General features: G+C 32.9%; 2 protein-coding genes across 2 annotated transcripts; one reads left to right on the top strand and one right to left on the bottom strand.

The window, feature by feature from the left end:
* Positions 1–570: 570 nt before the first annotated feature.
* Positions 571–6,293, bottom strand: LOC120118101 (microtubule-associated protein 70-2-like). The gene is made up of 11 exons (XM_039138230.1): positions 5,797–6,293; positions 5,576–5,661; positions 4,341–4,406; positions 4,091–4,261; positions 3,805–3,975; positions 3,515–3,670; positions 3,267–3,413; positions 3,116–3,187; positions 2,512–3,027; positions 2,252–2,439; positions 571–852 (listed from the first exon to the last, which is right to left on the bottom strand). The coding sequence occupies exons 1-11, from the start codon at positions 6,053–6,055 to the stop codon at positions 813–815; spliced, it is 1,872 nt and encodes a 623-aa protein (XP_038994161.1). The 5' UTR covers positions 6,056–6,293; the 3' UTR covers positions 571–812.
* A 9,452-nt stretch (positions 6,294–15,745) lies between these two features.
* On the top strand, positions 15,746–18,014 carry LOC120118195 (pentatricopeptide repeat-containing protein At2g01740-like). The gene is made up of 2 exons (XM_039138316.1): positions 15,746–17,798; positions 17,883–18,014. Exon 1 carries the CDS (start codon positions 15,786–15,788, stop codon positions 17,538–17,540), a length of 1,755 nt encoding a protein of 584 aa, XP_038994247.1. The 5' UTR covers positions 15,746–15,785; the 3' UTR covers positions 17,541–17,798; positions 17,883–18,014.
* Positions 18,015–20,871: the final 2,857 nt, after the last annotated feature.

Below are 20,871 nucleotides of genomic sequence, written 5' to 3'. Positions count from 1 at the left end.
AAACAAATGCGTTTATAAAATGTGTTTTGTCAATTAATTAAAAAAATTCTAAACAGATACAACATTGTAATCAATTTAAACTATTCAACAAAAAAACTATCTGGCACATATATTTCTAAACTTGGATGAATCGATGGGGCTAGTGAGAATAATCTCCCTAAAATTTCATAAGTTTGCCACTCTAACATAAAAATTTTCGTCCGTCCCTATTTTTATAGAAGCTTAGGGCTAAGCAGTATGTTCTTTCTCGCATGCGATGTTCGATCACTTTACCACGGCCGCACCGAACATAACGAAAATAAACTCATCAATTCACAGATTTATAAGCAAATTATAGCTATTAATGAGGATAAAACAACCCAACAGCAGAATAGGATTTGATTACAAGATATTAACAAACTTCACTTTTTAAAAAAGAGACAAATCACACTAACTGCACTGCAGATTACAAATATCAACTGCAAAACCAACTCTACCTATACACCCAACATAACCACTGGCCACTCCAAAGAAAACCTGACAAAAGGTTAGCTCATAATCAATAGTTCCTTTCTCTTTTAGTTCATATCTAAGCAGAGGAAAATAATAGCACTCTATGTCAGACAATTGCATACCGATTCAGCAAATTTTCCCTCTGATTTACTCTTTTCCTTTTCAGATTTATCCTCAGATCAATATCGTGCAAGTTGTATAATCTTATAATCAAACACCAAAGTAGAGGTAAAAAATATATATGAAGCAAAATAAAACAAAGGACCCGGGAGACCTATGCAAATTTTGCTCCTTGCCGCTGCTGCAATTAAAATGTGTTGTCATTGAGTGCTGCGCGTCAACCCACTTCGGGATACATTTCTGCGTAAAATCGAGAACTTCAATGTTCAGAATATACTACCTATGTAATCAATGAAAGCTAAACTATCATGTGAACGACTAATTTGGCAGCAAATAAAAAAGAATTAACAACTAGATTCATTGCCAGTCTCTATGTACCGTGTCCAGAAGAGTATGCAACATTCTAAACAGAAGTGAATACAGTGGAGACAGGCAAACCAACAACTAGATAGAATTATACTCTTAAGTATTAATTAGATGATTATGCGACAAACAATGGAACAGTCGATATAATTGCTATGCATCTCTCCTACAACTTAACACTGCAGTGAAGACAGAAGGCAGAGACAAAGCAATTATCAATCAAATTATACTTTTAACTAGGTAATTCACTTTAGAATAGGGGAGAGCATTATTCGGTTATAACTTATGACAGACTTTACCAACCCAATCAGTTAAGTCGTTTTTGGCAGTTTTGTCGGTTGATTATTAGTTACTAAAATTCATAACCACACCAATTGACTTAAAATATATTATTATTTATTTTAATTATTATTTTAATTTATTTTAAATATTAAATAAATATGTAATTACAATATAATATATAATTAAAAATAGGTTGGTTAACAACATATGTTAAGTCGATTTTGTCGAAATTGGGCTGTTGGTTGGTTCAGTTAAGTCAGTTAAGCTAGAAAAACCGACCGAACCAACCGAAAAAAAAATCCTTTCACTCACCCCCACTTTAGAATGGTTAGTATGTTTTCTATTGCCATGTACAAGAGTATAATTATAGCTCATAATTTGTGCGCGCGCACTCTCTCTCATTTTATTGCTCAAATACTTTTTTCTTCTTAGCCGGCTACACCCATAGGTTTTCAAAGATGCTGACAAAATAATAGAGAAAAAGACAATTTCATCAGAAGAATCCCATGTGAAGAAAAAAAATCCAGACTTGTATATGAAAACAAATATTGCCGTGAAATCAACGAACTAAAAGATGAGGTTAGTTTTAGGTATCAAAAGATTTTGAAAAAGCTTGATGAAGTAATTATGATGCTCCATTTTTCAAAAGGCATTAATTTGATCAGCAAGATGACAGTCTATTCTACCACTTCAATGCAGTCCTAAGCAAACACGGGATCCAGACATGGGAAGAACTCTGTCCATTAGAAACCTAGGTCATTTTTTATCGCATATAAATTTCAGGTTAGCAAGACGGTATAAATTAAAACATCAAAAAGAAACAAACTTTGAAAATTCAAATAAAAAAGATGGAAACATGCTAAAGCTAGAACATGCAGGTTGGCACTTGGCACCATGGCTGCTTGCCCACAAAATAATGGGAAAATGCAACAAAAGCAATATAGAGAAAGAAGAAATATTTAAATCTAAATAATCAACTAAAGAATAAAAGCACCTTCCAGTAAGCAGCTGGGCAGCATATCCCTTAGAGTTAGAGCTACCAAACCGTTTGGCCCTATTCTCGTGTTCTTTATCCACACGCATGGCAGCAACCTCTTTCTCCATTGCAGCCACTTCTCTTCTCATCTTTTTAGCCTCAACTTCCATTGCCTTTGTCAAGGTTTCCACCTTCTTAGCAAGCATCTGAAAATTCAAGGATTAATTGAGTTATCTTGAAGGATAAATTCCAATGGTATTAAAGAACAAAGCATAAACCTCAATTGCATCATCTTTATCCTTGAGGCTTTGATCTTTCTCGTGACCAGCTTTCCTCAAAGTTATGACCTCTTTCTGCAGCAAATCGTACAATATTGCTGGAACGTTATCCTCTGTGTCCACAGGCTGGAAATCAGTGGTTTTTTCATCATTTGGTGCCTCACCCTCCTTGGTTCCATCGAAAGGCTGGTTGAATGAACTATTTGAGCCTGTTCCATTTAAAAGTGATTTAGCTCTCTCTAATGATCTTGTGCCTCCATCAAATGACTTGGATGTTCCTTTAGCATGCTTCAGAACTGTACTAGATGACAAAGAGGATCTCAATTGAGAGCTTGGTGATCTTTTGGATAAAAACCCATTGGATGTAAGTTTTGAGAAGTTATCAGCTCCACCCAAAGACTGACGCCTAGAAGGCCCATTGCTCATGTTTCTTACATCTGATGTACAGCGACTAAGACTGTTAGGAGTTCCTCTTAAGCTCTCTTCAAGAACTTTAAGCCGCAATTGATATTTCTCCTGGAAAATCAAAATAAAAGCCCTTATTTCAAAAGCAGCAGCATCAACATATAGAACACAAAGGTAAGTGTCACAATCAGATTATTACTTTCAATTGTGCTTCAGATTTTGCAGTTCGTTCAGTTATAGCAAGCTTGTCACGAAGTTGCTGCATTTCTCCCTGTAAGAAATAAAATCCACAATGAATAAAAAGAGTTAAAGGGCCTATATTAATACCGAATGGGAAAAACCACAAAAACCTGCAAGAATCGTCGCTCTTCGAGCCATTGTTTTACAGGCATCACTTTGTCATTAGAATCTTTCCACTCATTTGCTACAACCATGGCCACTCTATTTGCTGTTACTTTTGCACGTGCCAGCTCCCGGTCAAGAGTTTTTCTTTCCTCCTAAAGGACAAAAACAGTCATTTATTCAAGAAGAGCTTTAATAGTATTTCAACATAAAAGGATACGGAAAACTTGGACAGTTAAATGCTAAGCAAGATTACATTCATCTCCTGAACTTTCCGCTGGTAATCCCTAACTGCATTTGCAGCGGCACCACCAGCAAGAACAGCCTCCTCCAGCTCTCTTACTGTTTGTGTAAGCTTTTCAACCTCTGCAACCTTTTGGCGATGCATTTTGTCCAAAATTTTGTTTTCTTCCTACATAGGCAAGTCAAACATGTGACGTAATTCATTATATAAAATATAGACTAAGCACAAATTATTAGGCTATACTCATGAGTCCTAAATTTGATGCACCTGACAAAAGGAAACACCGAGAACAACTACCATACCTGGCAAATTTCTATCTGCTTCATCAACTCCTGGTTTTTATTTTGGAGATCATCCACCATGGACGCTTTGGCCAGTGCAACCTGTACAGTCCTTTCAGCTTCAAGTAAAGCTGCTTCTTTTGATTTAGTTAGACGATCAAGGGCTTTATTGTCATCTTGAAGCATTGCAATCTGCAAGGAAAAAAAATAACTATTCAACGAGAGAAATATCAATCACATATAATTTATAAAACATCTAAATTATTTTTGTGAGACAGAAGCAATAGTTCAAAAGTCACAACAAAACCTCTTGCCGGGCAAGCTTCAGTTCAGCCTCCAAGGGTGCAAGAATTGCTTCAATTGGAGGCATATCATCGTCCTTTTGAGCAGCATGGACCCTTCTCAGAGTGGCCTCAGCTGCAAACTGAGCAGCCATCGATGCCTTCTTCTCATCATTTATTTTCTTGATTTCAAGATTCTGCAGAACATGTTTATTAACTAATTATAGCAACATACCAACATAAGGTAAGCTTGAATTTTTCCCCCCACAGCAATACCTTGCTTTCCATAAGAGATTCAGTCAACTTAAGCTTCTCTTCCATCCTCGAGACCTCATCAGAGAGCTATTGATCAAAAGAGAAACAAAGTTGGTATCCATCTCAATCACAAAATATTATAAGAATGCCAAGTCAGATAATCCACGTTAACCCACATTTGTGTCCAGCATTGCCAACAGTCATACTTATATGGTATATTCAATTACTATAAAAATATTGATAAACAAGAGTCTTCGATGCAAGAGCATTGGCAAGTATGTAGAAGAGCAATAAATTACATAAAGGTGATGAGTTTTCCTGGACAAGAAAAGGGACCATATGCAGTCCAGAAATAGTAAGAAGATAAAATGGCAATTAAACATCTGAATCCCTAAACAACAGAACAACTCATTCACTTATGAGGTTGGGATCTCTAAAACCCATTACAGATTTAAATATGTGAAGTAGAAAACAGAAATGGAAGAATAACATTTAATCTAACAGGAAACTACGACATAAGTTCTAGAATACTAGACTACATGTAGGAAAGAAATCTTATGACAAATTTGACAGGCCAAATGAAATAGACAGAACCAAAGCAACTGAAGAGATAAAACATTGAAATTATCTAAAATTTTAAAATCGGATATACAGGTACTACAAGGCAACCTGAAAATGAAGTTGGATAAAGCATCACGAAGCATCATAAATGAAGTTAGATGAGACAGCCCATCAATGACTTTCTAGAACTACTGAGCAACAATTCTCAATGATGAAACTTCCAACCAACATGACTTTGACAAAACAGTACGTATTTCGGCAAATTACATCCCCAGAGACCAACAAACTAACTTTCCAATCATCAGAAGTTTAACATAGATTTGCTATCAGCAACGGAGACACGAGCAGACACAAAACGTTTACGCAAAAATTTTGCAGGATCTACTTTTCTTCAGTAAAATAACAATATGCACTGAAAATCTGAAATATAAACAGTCTCATCTCATCCTTTATCATTTTTTACCAGTTATTATCATCTCTAAACCGTAATCTTTCCCGAAATAAAATAAAATACACGTTTGTGTGGAGGAAAAAAACTGGATTTCCATACTAAAATCACGCAAAGAAAAAAATATTAAGCAATTTCCAAAATAAATTACTATCATTACTAAAGTGTTTCCACCAATCAGTTAAAACTAATTTCTTAAATAAAAATAAAAACCAATATTTTTTTCAAAAAAATAATAATAATCAACCTCTTCGACAGCCTTTTCTCTAAGCCTTTCAGACATCCTTAATGCCTTAATTTCCGCTTGTGCTTCTCCCAAATCTCTATCTTTATCTGTAACCCAATCAAAAAATAATAATCATAATTCAAAACTATAATAAAAAAATAAAAACGGTTAATGTCAAGTAAAAAGCAGCTGATTGAACCAAATCAATGAGAAAAACAACTAGATCGAGCAACATTTCTCACCTCTAACTTCATTCTCCAACCGATTTAGCTCCACTTTCACCGGATCCGACCCGTGAAGCAACGTAATGAACTCATTATCTGCATCGAAGCTAGGCCTAACAGGTCTCCTTCTCGACGAACCTTTCCCTCCGCTCTCCCTAAACAACGCCGACACCGTCAACGACGGATGAGCTCCCTCCGAGGTCGATGTCACCCTCACCGGCGACTCACTCCCCGCATTGCTTCCTACCTCCACCGCTTCGCCGTCAATCTCCGACATCTCCGATTCAAACACTCCCTCCCACCACTCTCACGCCCAAAATGCAAAAAAAAAAATCCAAACAGAGAAGCTTGATTCACATCTAATACTTCCAGTGGATCCAAATGCTAGGGTTTCAAATCAGTTGAAATACAGCTGTTAAACAGATTCTCAGATAAGAGAAAAAAGAGAGAGAGAATGAAGATAAAGAAAATAATGTTTTGCTCCTTTTTTTGATTTCTCTCCCTGTAGATTGTGGATTTAAATCTGGACCTGGTAACAGTGGCTGACAGAGTGAAGAGAGAGAAAGAGTGTAATTAGCAATGGAGATTAAACTAATTGAATTAACTTAATTAATCACGGAATAGTTTAACAAGTGGTTTTGTGTTAAGATGAATGGCTTCAGCTGTTTCAGCAGACAAAAAAGCGTGTAAGTTGGGAGACTGTATTATCGGACAGTAAAACTTCAACTCCTAGTCGGCCTTTTTTTTTAAAAACTTTGGTTTCCGTATGCGCATAGGGGTTGCTAAAACGGGTAAGGGTGCTTGATTAGGGATGATAACAGTTCCGATCGAATTAGTTGAAAATTTGATGCAATCTAAGAAGTATATTTCTTGTATTTGAGTTTAAGGAGATATTTGATCTGAAATTTATTTTAATTTTTGAGAATTAATAATAATATAAAAATTAAATTAATATATATAGAAAGAGAAATATTATAGCAAATATATTTATATATAAAAGAAATTAATATTATTATTTAGAGTTGGATCGAAAAATATTTCATCATAAATTTAAACATGATTTGACTTTACTCTTTACAAATAGAGATGAATTGTTCTTTGAAAATTTTAAATTATCATGTTTTTAGATTTTTTTTCTTTCTATTTTTTATTGATAATATATTTTTAGTCTTTAAAATTTTATAAATTCACCTCTCTAACATAAAATTTTATGTGCGTCGATGTTTACAAAATTCAACCTCACTCAAACTTGATTTAAAAAAATGGTTTATTAAATTCAAATTTATAAGATTCAAGTTAAATTTCATGTTTTTAGTAATTTTATTTTATTTATTAAAATAATACTTATATTAAGTATTTAATATCATAACTAACTTAAAATGAATCTATTGAGTAGTCTCAATAATTAAAGAGATTATATTTTTTAGTAGTTTTTTTATGCTTCTTTGGGTAATTAATACATTGGAATGGAATTATCTACAAAAATAAGTAAAGAGATTGTTATTTTCTCTTAAAATTTTAAATTTAAATAATTATATTTATAAGATACATATATATTATTAATAATTAAAATATATATATATATAATATTTTCTTATAATTATCTCATATTATTATATGAAAAGTTCATCCTTTGAGGTCGAAATAAGTCATAATGAAGCTCCTCATTACTCGACCAATGACTTTCAACGCGGTTGTATAAATGACAGATGGTACGAGGCAAGAGGGGTGACCTACTGTAAAAATAGTAGAAAATTTAAAACTTTTATTGAAACGTGTAACTTATAAAATCAGTTGTCAATATTTTAAAAATAAAACAGATTTTCAGACTCGTATATAAATCAAAATACAATTACATGCCCCCTAATCACATGTACTATACTCTGCAGCAACGCCGGATGAACTCCCTTATTGAAGTCGATAGATGCACTGGTACAATTCTTTTAACCTGAAAATGTGAGTAATAAAGTGAGCTTTGGAAAGCTCAGTAATACAGAACTACCAGATGATGCTGATGAACGTGCAGATACAGATAAATATATATTTCCTTATTGTTTACGAACATGTACAGATTTTTATACTGAGCAGAGATCCTACCGATATTTCAGGTGGTAACGGACAATGAGCTTTCAGTTCAGAGAAATATTTCGGATGATTGAGTTTAAGAGATCAGAATAGGTTTTCTAGTGTGTTCCCAAAAACCATGTAACTTTTCAGATCTTTTTAAAACATATATATATATACCCCCATCCGTCACGAAAAAAATATGTAGGTTACCCAGAACCATACAACCCCTTCACGTCCAGTAAGGCCCTGAGCACACAGCCGAGGAACCGCTAAGTAAGGCCCTGAGCACACAACTGAGGAACCTCCAAGTAATCTTCCTCCAACAATACCCCCCAATAAAACATGTTCCGTCCGTAAACGGATATATCAAAAATCAAAACATAATTCAAGTCAAGTATCATATCAGAATCCAGGTCATGTATCAGATCAGAATCCATGTGAATATCAGATCAGAATCCAGGTCAGGTATCATAACAGAATTCAAATTTGAAATCAGATAAAATATTTATGTAATTAGGGAACACACCAGAGTTTACATGTATTACTTAAAGGTATTGTATCAGGCAGAGAAACACAATTTTTCAGTATGTCGATAGAATGTTGGAATTTAGAATCACTATTGGAATAGTTCATTAACTGACAGAATCATCAGTTATTCAGAATGTGAATTATCAGGATATTATCTTATTCAGGCAGTTTTCAGAAGTTGTACGTAACCATAAGGGTATTCAGAATCCTTTACATCCATGTCAATTGATCGGATAATCGAACAACTTGAGAACGAAGATTCAGAACCTTAACAATCTATATCGACTGGTCAATTCATTTTCCTTCTAGGGTATTTACTCTTTAATACCACAAATTCTTGTCCGTAGACCATTTTCGGAATCATCGCTGAATAAATCTTCCAATGTCTTTATTTCATTTCCACGCTTCCACAATATCATGAAATACTGACGTACTTGATTAATTTGTTCATAATCCATTGTAATTGTACACTACGTAAACTCATCAGAGTTTCCAGACTTATCCAAAACACTTATTAAATCCTTAGTCATTGAGGTTACCTAGTTCATTTAGCAGTCATGTTCATTCCAGTTACTTCAGGATTTTCCAGAGTAATTAAAACGTTCCTGAATTTCAGATACATGTTGTACTTCCATTACATTCAATTTGGTCTTCGTGGTTGATTTGCCGAACAAACGTCCAATTCTTAGTACTGAATACGATCTAGAGTTAAGCTGAGCTGAATACTTCCAAAATTTATCATCGAGTCAAACTTGAGAAGACGAACACATGTTCCAGTAATATATATGCCATTCAGGTATTGACATAGCTTTAGGGTTGATCTATTCACTTAAATTGTTTTCCATTACCTTTAAAGGTAGTCCAATACTTATGCTTACTTGGATTCCTGAATTAATCCAAGACATTTACTTAATTTAGGCCATAAGGGTATTTTGGTAATTTTGATGTTCAGTTTTATTCCATTCATTTCAGAGCTCGAGGATATTCAATCATTCCTGAGCTTGGTGATATTCTTGAGTCATTTACATTACAGGGGTATTTTGGTCATTTTACAGATTCAGCGTATTTCAATCCTTTCATTACGTCCGATCTTACTATTAAATTCAATCTTATCATTTATTTTAGTCCTTTCAAACAATTATGATAGCATAATACCCCCGATAAATTATTCTTCAAGTATTTACCCATTATTCGAATATTTTCGGGTCAAGTGTCTTCTCAGATTTTACAAACGGAAAATCAAGAATTTTCTTGAACTAAGTCAGGATCTTAATAATCAAATCCGTACTTAATCGAGTTAAGTACGAATCCTCAAAGTATTTTCTCATTCAACGTTAACTAGGATTAATTTACCTCTCAAGGGCATTCCCGTAATTTCTTAACCAGATAATTTCAATATTAGCTCTTAACGAACATAATATAATTTAGAGATCCTATGATCAATTATTTTCCCGAGCATTCTCTTATCTTGAAATGATTACTTAATAGAATTCTAATATCTTGCACAAACCCTCTAGTGGTTAAAAACCGGTTATCCGTATTTCATAAGCAAAATCTAGCATTTCTTAAGCACATCTGTAGTTTTATCATATCAATATATCCTTTCAGAGTTATTATTCAACTTCCAGTGACAATTCTTGACATCTTACAACTTAAGGGTATTTTCATAATTTTACCCTATTGGAGTATTATCATAATTTTCCATCCAAATACCTTTAATATTTAATCTTTGATGAAATAAACTATAAGTTACAAATCCATGTTGATTTCTTTATCACTAAGCACAGAACTTGTAATTTAATTATAACAATTCATCAATCTCTTATAATAATCATCTATGCCAAATTTAGTTACCTACTTGCTACCGTATTCGTATCAAGTGTAGATCTTCATTAATTACACATATGAGACCAAACATTTCCATTCATGCATTTACCAATACCAACATGTTCTATAAAGCATAAAGATGTAGTAAAATATTACCTCGATTTCCGTGCAATACTGATCGACCATAAAATTCCATTCGAACGCCCTCGACTTGAAATCATCGTCCAATATTTTATTGGATCCATATCAACAGAAATTACATAAAAAAATGGAGCTTAATTGCGATAAACGGATCAAATCGGGTGATAAATCAGTGAAAAATAGCTTACCGGGTTCGAATTTGGCGAAACGGACTTCGGATTCAGGACGTCGAAAGCATAAAATACGACTTTTCAAAAATTTGAAATTTTCGATCAAAATCAAAGTCAACGGGTTTGACTGCCAATTTCGAGGTATTCGGGTCTGAATTTCAAAAAATCGGACTGCAGAATCGGATTTGGAACGTCGAAAAATGTCAGGATAGGTATACTCGGTCAAAGTCAAAGGTCGTTTAATGCCCGGTCAAAGCCGGTCAAAGTTTTGGTCAATAGTGGTCAACGGTCAACGGGTCGGGTCGGGTTAACGGGTCGGGTCGGGTTATGATCGGTCAAACCGGTCAACTATGCATCAAAACCGGTCAACCCGATCATTTGGACCATCCCCACGCGTAGTGGTGGCGCGTGGGTACTGTTCCGGCAGCGTAAAATTCTCAGAAAAAATTATAAAAATTATTTTGAGCGATTTTGAGATACTTACAAAGCTCGGTTCAAATTTTTGAACGGCGGAGAGCTCGATTTCAACAAATCGGAAACTTTGACCGCTTCACCTCCTCACGCTCCGCCGTCGGCGGAGACCAAGGATGACACCGGCAGACTCGGAACGATGCAAGGAACACGATGGTGCGAGAGGTGTCGTAAACGGATGACCCGATCGTCGTGAATCGATGAAAAACCAACTAAAACCGAGTTATTACTGACGATACTTCCGACTGAAATTAACGATGAACGACAACGATTCACGACGAAAAATTTGAGGGGTTTTGTTCCTCGGTTGACAACGAACACGATGGTGGTTTCATCTCGTCGATCGGAGGTCGGACGGCGAGTATATTGGAGTTGAAAGTTGGTTGATCGGAGAGGGAAAACTGGGAAAATTATGCTGATCTGCGCACGGGAGAATTTATAATTCTCTCTTATAGAAAATCGGCTAAATTAATAGTTTAACCACTAAATTTCATGCACTTCTTAAAACGGTCTTCCAACTTTGAAAATATTCAATTTAATCCTCAATTTCTTCCAAAATTCTAATTAAATTCGCCACTTTAAAATTTCTTAAATTTAGCCCCTGGGGTGTTACATAATTAATTAATTAATTGAACCACAACTAAGTAACAACCATGAATCAATTGATATATAACTTCTTTATTGAATTTAAAATTTTACATCTCAACTAAAATTATGATTTTTTTAATTAACTATTAATTTATTAGAAAATATAAGATTCTAATTTTTTAAATAATTTTAAATATTTAATTCCGTCTTTATAAATAAAAAATTAAATTAAAAAGATAATTCTTATAATGAATCTTTATAATATTATATCAAACTTAATCAATCAAAAATCTTTCTTAATTATTAATAATGCATACACGCATTGCAGATGTAACTATTCAAACTCAGGACTTCGAAAAAGAATAACACTCCATTTAGCCAATCAACTTTAAGAGTCATGTAAGATCTCGCTATTGAATCGACAGTTTATTGGTACGTATTCAAGGGTGGAACTAGAAATTTATTATAGCGAGGTTAAAATATTTTTTATTTTTCATAAATGCAAATTTATTTTAAATGAGGGGGTCTGCAAATTTTTCTTTAATTATTTTTTTCAAAATTATATAATCTTTTAATAGTAATTAATAATTTATCCGCGAGTGTACGTATTTATTTTTGTTATGTGTATATAATTTACATTTAAAAATATATGTTATGATAAATATTTACTAATTATCTAGAGTTAATTACATCATATGTCTTTAAACTATAATTTTTATTTTAAATTAATCTTTAAAATTTTAAATATTTCAATTTCATCTTCAAACTATGACTTCCATTTTAAACGAGTCCTTAAACTTTTTGACATTCTAATTGCATCCCTAAACTATGACCCTCTTCTTAAATTGGTTGCCAAACTTTTGAATTTTTCAATTTTATCTACAAATTCATCCAAACATTTAATTAGTTTCATGTAAGATCTCGTTATTGAACCGACAACTTGTCAGTATGTATCTACTTTTTTATGTGTATATTATTTACATTTAAAAATATAAGATATGATAAATATTTACGAAGTACTTAGAGTTAATTACTTCATATGTCCCAAACCATAGTTTGACCTAAATTTATTTTTTCAAACATATAATAATATAACTTGGCCTAACAATTTTATTAACAAGAAAAGTGATTAGTATATACATGATAAAATTGAAATGTTCAAAAAATTTAGAACCAATTTAGAATGAATGACATAGTTTAGGGATGAAATTGAATATTTATAAGTTTAGGGACAAGTTAAAAAAGAAAGATCATAATTTAAGGACATGTAATGTAATTAACTCAATTGCTTATATAGGACAAATTAATCTTGGAGCAAATGCATGTTATAGAACCGTACTAACTTGAAATATTGGCCCACTTAAATGCTTCATTAATTATGCACGTAAATTATTCGACAAGTTTTGTAGTGTGACATCTTTAATATATAATTAAAAAAATATTATTAGTTTTGTTATTATTTAAATAATAAAATTGATAGGAAATTACTTAAAATATTATTATTTTTATTTAAAATATTAATATTTTTTAATATTTCTGGTAAAATGTCCAAAAATAACAAAATCGATAGTGTTTTACAGGTTTTATTAAAAAACCAATAAAACGCCCAATACTAACAAAACCGATAGAAATAATAATGTTTCCGATAAATTTTTACCGGTTTTGTTATTTAAATAATAACAAAATCGATAACATCTTTTTTAGCCGTATATTAAGGCTGCCGAACGTGATCATTTCCCAAAGTATTTCCCGTGATTTAGGAAAAGGAGAAAAAATATTAGGGTAAATTATCTATTTGACACTTTATTTGTAAGGTTTTATTTTGATCATCCAATTATTTGTTTTGTAAAATTGTAATTATTGTTTTGTTTTTATTTTGGTATTTTACTATTAAATATGATGGTTGGTTTAATAGAAATGGTGAGGGGAAAAGGTATAATAACAATTTTAGTCACAAAACTTATATATTTTTATCAAATTAATCTAAATTTAAAATAATTCAATAAATCTTAATATTTAAAATTCTTATGAATTCAATCTTTTATATTAATTTTAATTTGGAAAACAAACCTTACTGTTTATAGGTGTAATTAGGATAAAAAAAATTCCGATGACAATTTCCAAAAATTGACGGTGATAATAAATTAAAAAATAGTTAGAAATTGACAATGTCCATTTTCTAGAGCCTGTTTTCGAAAATTCAATGTTTCAATATTCAATAAGAAATATGTGCATTATATGTTAATATGAACATATACTAGACAGTTGACATAATGATACATTTGTGTTTTTTTATTTATAATTATAGGTATTTAATTTATTGACCAACTAATATGTATTAGGTACTACAGAGGCAATAGTGACTCTCTTAACCTAGTTTGCTATATTCCTTAACGCCAAAATTCTAAACCTGACATTGCTTAAAGGATCTAATATATCATCTCATTATACTCATTTGCGAAAATCTTAACTTTTATTAAATAAATTAAAAAATTGTATGTATAAGTTCCGGTATATTAATAATTTTAACGATTATATCAAAATTTTGTGTATTTTTAAAGGAAAAATAGAGAATATTTGAAAAAGAAAAAAAAAGTGGAAATAAAGCTGCAGTCTTAACTTTATCGAAAACTTTGCTATCCCTTAAAGAATCAACATGGAAGTGGACATATTGATTCATGCTCCATAGAGACCAGAAAAAGGAGTAATCTAATATTATAATTAGTAAGGGCAAACCATATCGATGGTCCCTATTATTTTGACAGTAGAATTGCGTCTCACGTATATACTTTTACTAAGTAAAAAAAAAAGATGAGAAAACACGTTGGTTATATCAAAATTCGGGAACAACAATAATTTTAGTTTAATGAAATGCTGACATGAATAGAAAAGGAACAATTCAAATATCACTAAAAACATCGTAAAAGTATTTTTACGAGAAGGTTTTATCGATAACATAAGAAAACATTGGGAGCACGACAAATATTTTTCCTTTTAACCCTATAACATAGAAGGAATATGTATCGGTTCAAAAATAATAGTTTGAATATCTTACGTTATCTGTTTGTTTGATTTTGATCCCTTACTCATTAACTCCCGTCAATCTATTAACGGAAGTCTGAATCGACAATTAAAAGATAAAAATTTCTACATATCGTTCTACCTCTTCTATCATAAATCTACGGTATAAACAATATATATCATTCATGAGTGTAATATCTCTATGCAAGAGCAAGGATTGTTTTCCACGTATCTATATATTATTGTGTTTCTTTGCTCGTTTAGTAAGAATATTTTTCAGTTTTCAGGGGGAAAAAAACAAGAAATATTTTCCCAGAAAGAAAATGATGAATTTTAATATTTGTCTATTTTAACACAGTTTGAAAGCTTAACTTGGCACCAATCTTATATTATATTTCAAGTCTAGAAAAGGCATTCGATTGGTCCGAAAGCATGGGCTTTTTTTATAGTTTGAACCAACAAAGATGGCGGCAGTCATTGAATGAGAGGTCTAAGCTAATCAGTAAAGCTTATTAGGAAATAATAAACATGCTCAACTCGTTTAGCCAATCATTATATTTTCTTTTATCAAAATCATTAAGTTTTATTAATTGACAAAGACACATTAGTAGGGATGTATATTTGATATGAATCTGACATGTTTTGATACTATGTGATATTTTATTTTTGCAAATTTAGATTTGAGTGGAGTGAGATTTTTTTAAATGATGAGATTAGGTCGAGTTAAATTTATATTTAAGATGAAAAATAAAATCCATCTTTTTATATTTAAGAGTAATTGTTAGAATATATTATTTTTTCTGTTTTTTTAAAATTAAATTCCTATTTATCTAATTAAAATGATTTTTATATATATAAACTTTTATCGAGTTAAGCATAAGTTTTTACCTTAAAAATTAATTCAAATTTTAAATCAGATGAAACTTTCATTAATCTTGATTGAATAACAAGCGAAAAAAAATTATAATAGAATCAAATATGAGTGGATCAAAAACCCATGATCATCCTTACACGAGACGTGCCATTAATGAAGGTATTATACATATATGTTTAAATAATAATCATATCTTAAAACGTCATCGTTCGCTTCTTCTCCCTCTTCCTTTTAGGGTTTAAGATTTATTTTCAGGGTTTAAGAGCCTATTCAGAAAAAGAAAAAGAAAAAGAAACTATCCAATCCCCAATTCCCTATGAATGATAAAAAACAGCTTCAAATTCTTCTTTCATCTGACGAAGAAGAAGCAGAAAGCCTCGAAAATTTTCCCAGGCCCCATTTCTTACAGAACATTTTCGGATTCCAACTTTGGTTGTCCACTCAAATTCTTCTCTCATTTGAAGAAAGCTTCAAATTACCCAAACCCTTATTCCTTCAACAAGCTTCTCCACAGGCTGACAGCTTCCGACTGTGGCGCACTCTCTCTAAAGTTACTGTCCTTCTTCCTCTCCAAAGGGTATACCCCTTACCCTTCTTCTTTCAATTCATGCAGATCCTTTTTATGTAAGTTAGAACATTCCGACTATGCTCAAAAGCTTGTAAATTTGATGCCTTTGCATGGGTGTGAGCCGGATATTGCAACTTATAATTCTTTGATTGATGGGTATTTTAAATGTGGTGATGTTGTTAAGGCTTGTTTGGTTGTGAATGAAATTAGGATTGGTAATTGCATGCCTGATGTGGTTACGTTCAATGTGTTTTTTAATGGGTTCTGTAAGATGAATATGAAGAAGGAGGCATTTGTTTATATGGGTTTGATGTGGAAATGCTGTTTGCCGAACGTGGTTACTTATAGTACGTGGATGGATATGTTTTGTAAAATGGGGGATTTGGATATGGGGTTTAAGGTATTTAGGGATATGAAGAAGGATAAGGTGGTGTTGAATTCCATCGTGTTTACCTGTTTGATCGATGGCTGTTGTAAGGTTGGTGATTTCGAAGCCGCATTCCAATTGTGTAAGGAAATGAAACGGGTTGAGGTTGCGCTGAACGTGGTTACTTATACCGCTCTCATTGATGGTCTTTGCAAGAAGGGAATGCTGGAAAGGGCTGACTGCTTATTTTTCAAAATGTTGAAAGATAAAGTTAAGCCTAATTCCATTGTCTATACTTCGATCATTGACGGGCATTTCAAAAAGAGTAATGTGATTGATGCCTTCAAATATTTAGGTAAGATGTATGTTCATGGAGTCGAGTTTGATATGGCAGCATACGGGGTAATAATAACCGGCCTTTGTAATACTGGTAGGTTTGATAAAGCATCAATATTTATGGAAAATATGATCACGAGCGGATTGCAGCCTGATAAGGTGTTGTTAACCACAATAATGGATGCCCATTTCAAGGCTGGGGATGTAAAAGCAGCACTGAATGTCTATGGTGAACTATTGGCCTGTGGTTTTGACCCTGATGTTATAGTTCTTACAAGCTTAATGGATGGCCTCTGCAAGCATGATCGTCTTAATGAAGCTGAAAGTTATTTTTGCAGAGAAAAGGCTAATGAAATATCTTATACCGTGCTTATTGACGGGTTGGCCAAGAAAGGGGATTTTACTGAACTGAATAGGCTTTTTAGGGAGATGTTGGAGGCAGGATTCACTCCGGACAAATATGTATATACTTCTTGGATTGCGGGGCTTTGTGAGCAAGGAAATTTGATAGAGGCCTTTATAGAAAAAAGTAGAATGGTTCAAGAGGGTTTTCAGCCGGATCTTTTGACTTATAGCTCCCTTATTTTCGGTTTAGCGAAAAAGGGTTTAATGATTGAAGCAAAGCAAATATTTGAGGACATGCTTAAAAGGCAAGTTACGCCTGATGCTGCAGTTTATGAAATTATGATCAGAGGATATCTACAGCAGAATAATGAAGCTGCTGTTGCTGCTTTGCTTGAGGAAATGGAAAAGAGGGGTTTCTCAACAGCATCATGCAAAGTAGGTGGAGAAAATGAATTTTGACAACACGTAATGCCTTGGATTTATTAGTTCGGTCAAACTTGTCTAATTATTCCCGGAATTGAAAAAGAGCCCCTTTCAGTTTGGGTTGCTTACTAGATCATGGAACATGAGATATCTTCATAGTAGGCATCCATACACCATTTCAGGGTTCTGCCAAGTGGAAACTTTAAGCGAATAGAATTCATTTGTGATTGCAACAGAAGGGGAAGATCATTGATTGCCTTGCTGTTTTATGCGACATTGATGAACAAAAAGTAGGTGATCAATCTGATAATTTGTCACCGAGTAGTGCAGCCTTTGTAGTCGCTTGATGTCCTAATTCGGGTTTTTGGCCTTTTGCAGTGGATCTTAACTTTGCAGAATACACGCCTCCATCCTGTCTTGATGTTTCACTACTGAACCCAACTGTAGAAGGAACCTAGATGCATGCCTTTGGGAATCATCACATGCGTTGGGTAAAAATATTGGTAACAAATCTGTCGTGTTACTAATTTATCTTGCTTCTTGAAATTGGGAGATGTGTTCTAAACTTAAAATTGCAATATAAATGTTTGCTAGCTTTAAATTGAGAGATGTGTTCTATCCGATGAGCACATGTACGTGGCTTCCTTGAACTTTCTACTGGGTCTGCTTGCTGGAAATTTTATGATTACACAATAGGTTTCTCACAATATCTATATTGGTCTGGACCGGAAGATTTACTGTGCTCATTTTTCTTTTAAAATTATGTGTCTGGTGGGACGATTTCATTCACTATGAGTAATAATTGATTAGTTTTTTACAGCTCATTTTCATGTCTTGACTCCTTCAGACAATTCCATTTATGTTATATGCAGATTCACGAGCAATCTTTCAGCCTTCATACAGATGCCAAATGAATTTTGGATCTTGCCGAATTCCTCTTCCCTGAGAATGCAATATTTGTACAACGGCGACCGGGTTAGAAGCCTAAAATGACTATTCTTAAGTAAAAGATCTATGACCATTCTTTCAACACACAATGTGAAAACTGCTTGAATCCAAATTTTGGGGTTCTCAGTGTATAGTTCAGTGGATAAAATCTTATTTGGGTTCGAACAACTCGAAGGCTGATTCAATGCTCTGCAGGTAAGCAATGGAAGAGGAGAAAAAGACAGGTTACACCAGAATGAGCTTGTGCATCATGTTGGGTGAAAACCAGCACGAGGTTCGGACATGCCATCCCTGGTAATTCTCTCCGCGTTCCAAACTAACGTGCTTTGATCGGTCGATAAGGAATATTTGGAGAAAAAACAATGGCCCTTGTAGAATATTTGATAATCTCTTTCAGAGTGGCTATGAATCAGTGTTGTTTTATTGCTATTTCGCCGGTGGTGGATGCAGAGATTGAGATGAAGAGTTTCTTCTAAACTGTTGGACGAAATTTCCATATGATTTGGTCGTTTATTATTATTGCTGCAAATTAATTTTTCTATTTGATTTGATGTTAAAAGAATTGATTTAGTTTTATGAAAAAAGAAAAATAATTAATTTAGTATGACTACATTTGTAATCTCATAAATTTAATTTGATTTGAATTTTTTTAAAATAATATTTAGATTTTAAAATATGACTTGAATAACTTAAAACTTTTAGCAATTAGTGAATTGATTTTTAAGTTCAAGTTGACTTCTCAACTTTGCATGATATATGTGTATTATATATGAAGAAATATATATGTATTTCATATATGAAAAATATAAAGAAATATATTTATCGTATATGATTTTAGAAAGTCATTTAAATTAGATTCAATTTATATCATAATGTTATAAATGTTTATAACTAAATTGAAATAGAGATAAATTCAACTCGACTCAGGAAAATCTCAAATAAAAATTTGAGTTATAAAATATGACTTACTAACTCAATTAATTTAAATTTTTTGACTCGATTTAATTTAAATCGATAGAATACTCACCCCTAAATAAATAACAATGCGTCTGATAATTAAAATTTTAAAGAACTAAAAATTTAAGGATTTTATAGATTTTTGAAAATTTATAATTGAAAAAAATTAATTGTTATAAATAAATGGATTTTTTATAGAGAAAATAACCTCAGTGACCAAAAATCTCATATAATATACGATTTTAACTAACTTTTCCGGATTTGCCAAATGACCAATAAAATCGCAATGCGATCGCTAAATCGCAATGCGATCGCTAATTCGCAATGCGATCGCTAATTCGCAACGCGATCTCCATTATCGCAAATTCGCGTTGCATTTCGCGTTGCGATAGTTAGAAATCGCATTGCGATGGTATACAATGTCGTTGCGATTTTCCCAATTCGCAATGCGAATAAGTAAATCGCAACGCGAATTGGGAAAATCGCAATGCGATACTTACTATCGCAATGCGATAATACAAAATCGCAACGAGATACTGACTTTCGCAACGCGATTCTGACTTTCGCAACGCGATTTACATAGCGCCATTCGTATTAACGCGTATTTTTTTTTTCAAATTCCAAACACGAATTTTTTCTTAATAAATCGGAAACTGAACCGTCCACAGTAATCGTAACTCATAACCTCAAACCCAAAACACAACACTCAGTCCCATCTCCATCTCTCACTCTCTACGGCGAAATCCGTCCCCATCTCCGAAGATTTCCGTCCCCATCGCCGGCGAAATCCCTCACAGCCATTCACAGTCAAAATCCCTCACAATCATTCAGAAATGGAAAATCAACCTCCGAGGGTTAGTTTTTTTATTTTTATTTTGAAATTTTTGCATTATTTTAGGTTTTTCATATTGAGATTGATGATAAGTTTACTGGTAATTTCAATAATAGATTAACCATTTCACTTAGATTTCTTATTAAATTCATTCGATTGCTGCCAATACTGCTAAACCGTTTAGCCTGTGAAGTTAGTATTTGTCTTTGCTTTGTCTTTTGGTTGAAGTAATGCAGAAGAAGAATAGTTTCGAGAATGAAAATCGCAACGCGGAAATAACTATCGCAACGAGATAATCGCAACGCGAAACAAAAATCGCATTGCGATTTTTATTTCGCGATTGCGATTTTCATTTCGCGTTGCGATTGTCTGGTCGCGATAGTCATTTCGCGTTGCGATAGTCATTTCCGCGTTGCGATTCTCATTATCTCGTTGCGATTTTCATTTCAACCAAAAGACAAAAACTGTGTTGCAAATTTTAGTTTCAAGAATAAACTACTATTTATGTTTATTGTTTTGTTTTTGGTATATCTTGACAGTGTAATTTTTGGTATATCTAACTTGGTATGTTTATTGTTTTTTTGTAGAAATTTTTTTCGGCTTCATTGACATTAAGGAATAAAGTTAGCC

This window comes from Hibiscus syriacus, unplaced genomic scaffold (assembly GCF_006381635.1).
Source record: "Hibiscus syriacus cultivar Baekdansim isolate YM2019G1 unplaced genomic scaffold, ASM638163v2 tig00110327_pilon, whole genome shotgun sequence".
Classification (NCBI taxonomy): domain Eukaryota; kingdom Viridiplantae; phylum Streptophyta; class Magnoliopsida; order Malvales; family Malvaceae; genus Hibiscus; species Hibiscus syriacus.
This window is presented reverse-complemented; position numbering and strand designations above follow the sequence as displayed.

Excerpts from the sequence above, each read along its gene's own strand:
- LOC120118195 (XM_039138316.1), top strand. The coding sequence starts at position 15,786 with ATGATAAAAAACAGCTTCAAATTCTTCTTTCATCTGACGAAGAAGAAG.
- LOC120118101 (XM_039138230.1), bottom strand. The coding sequence starts at position 6,055 with ATGTCGGAGATTGACGGCGAAGCGGTGGAGGTAGGAAGCAATGCGGGG. Across the intron at positions 4,407-5,575 it reads GAGAAAAGGCTGTCGAAGAG|CTCTCTGATGAGGTCTCGAG; the intron begins GTTGATTATTAT and ends TTTGATCAATAG. Across the intron at positions 2,440-2,511 it reads ATAAAGATGATGCAATTGAG|ATGCTTGCTAAGAAGGTGGA; the intron begins GTTTATGCTTTG and ends TTGAATTTTCAG.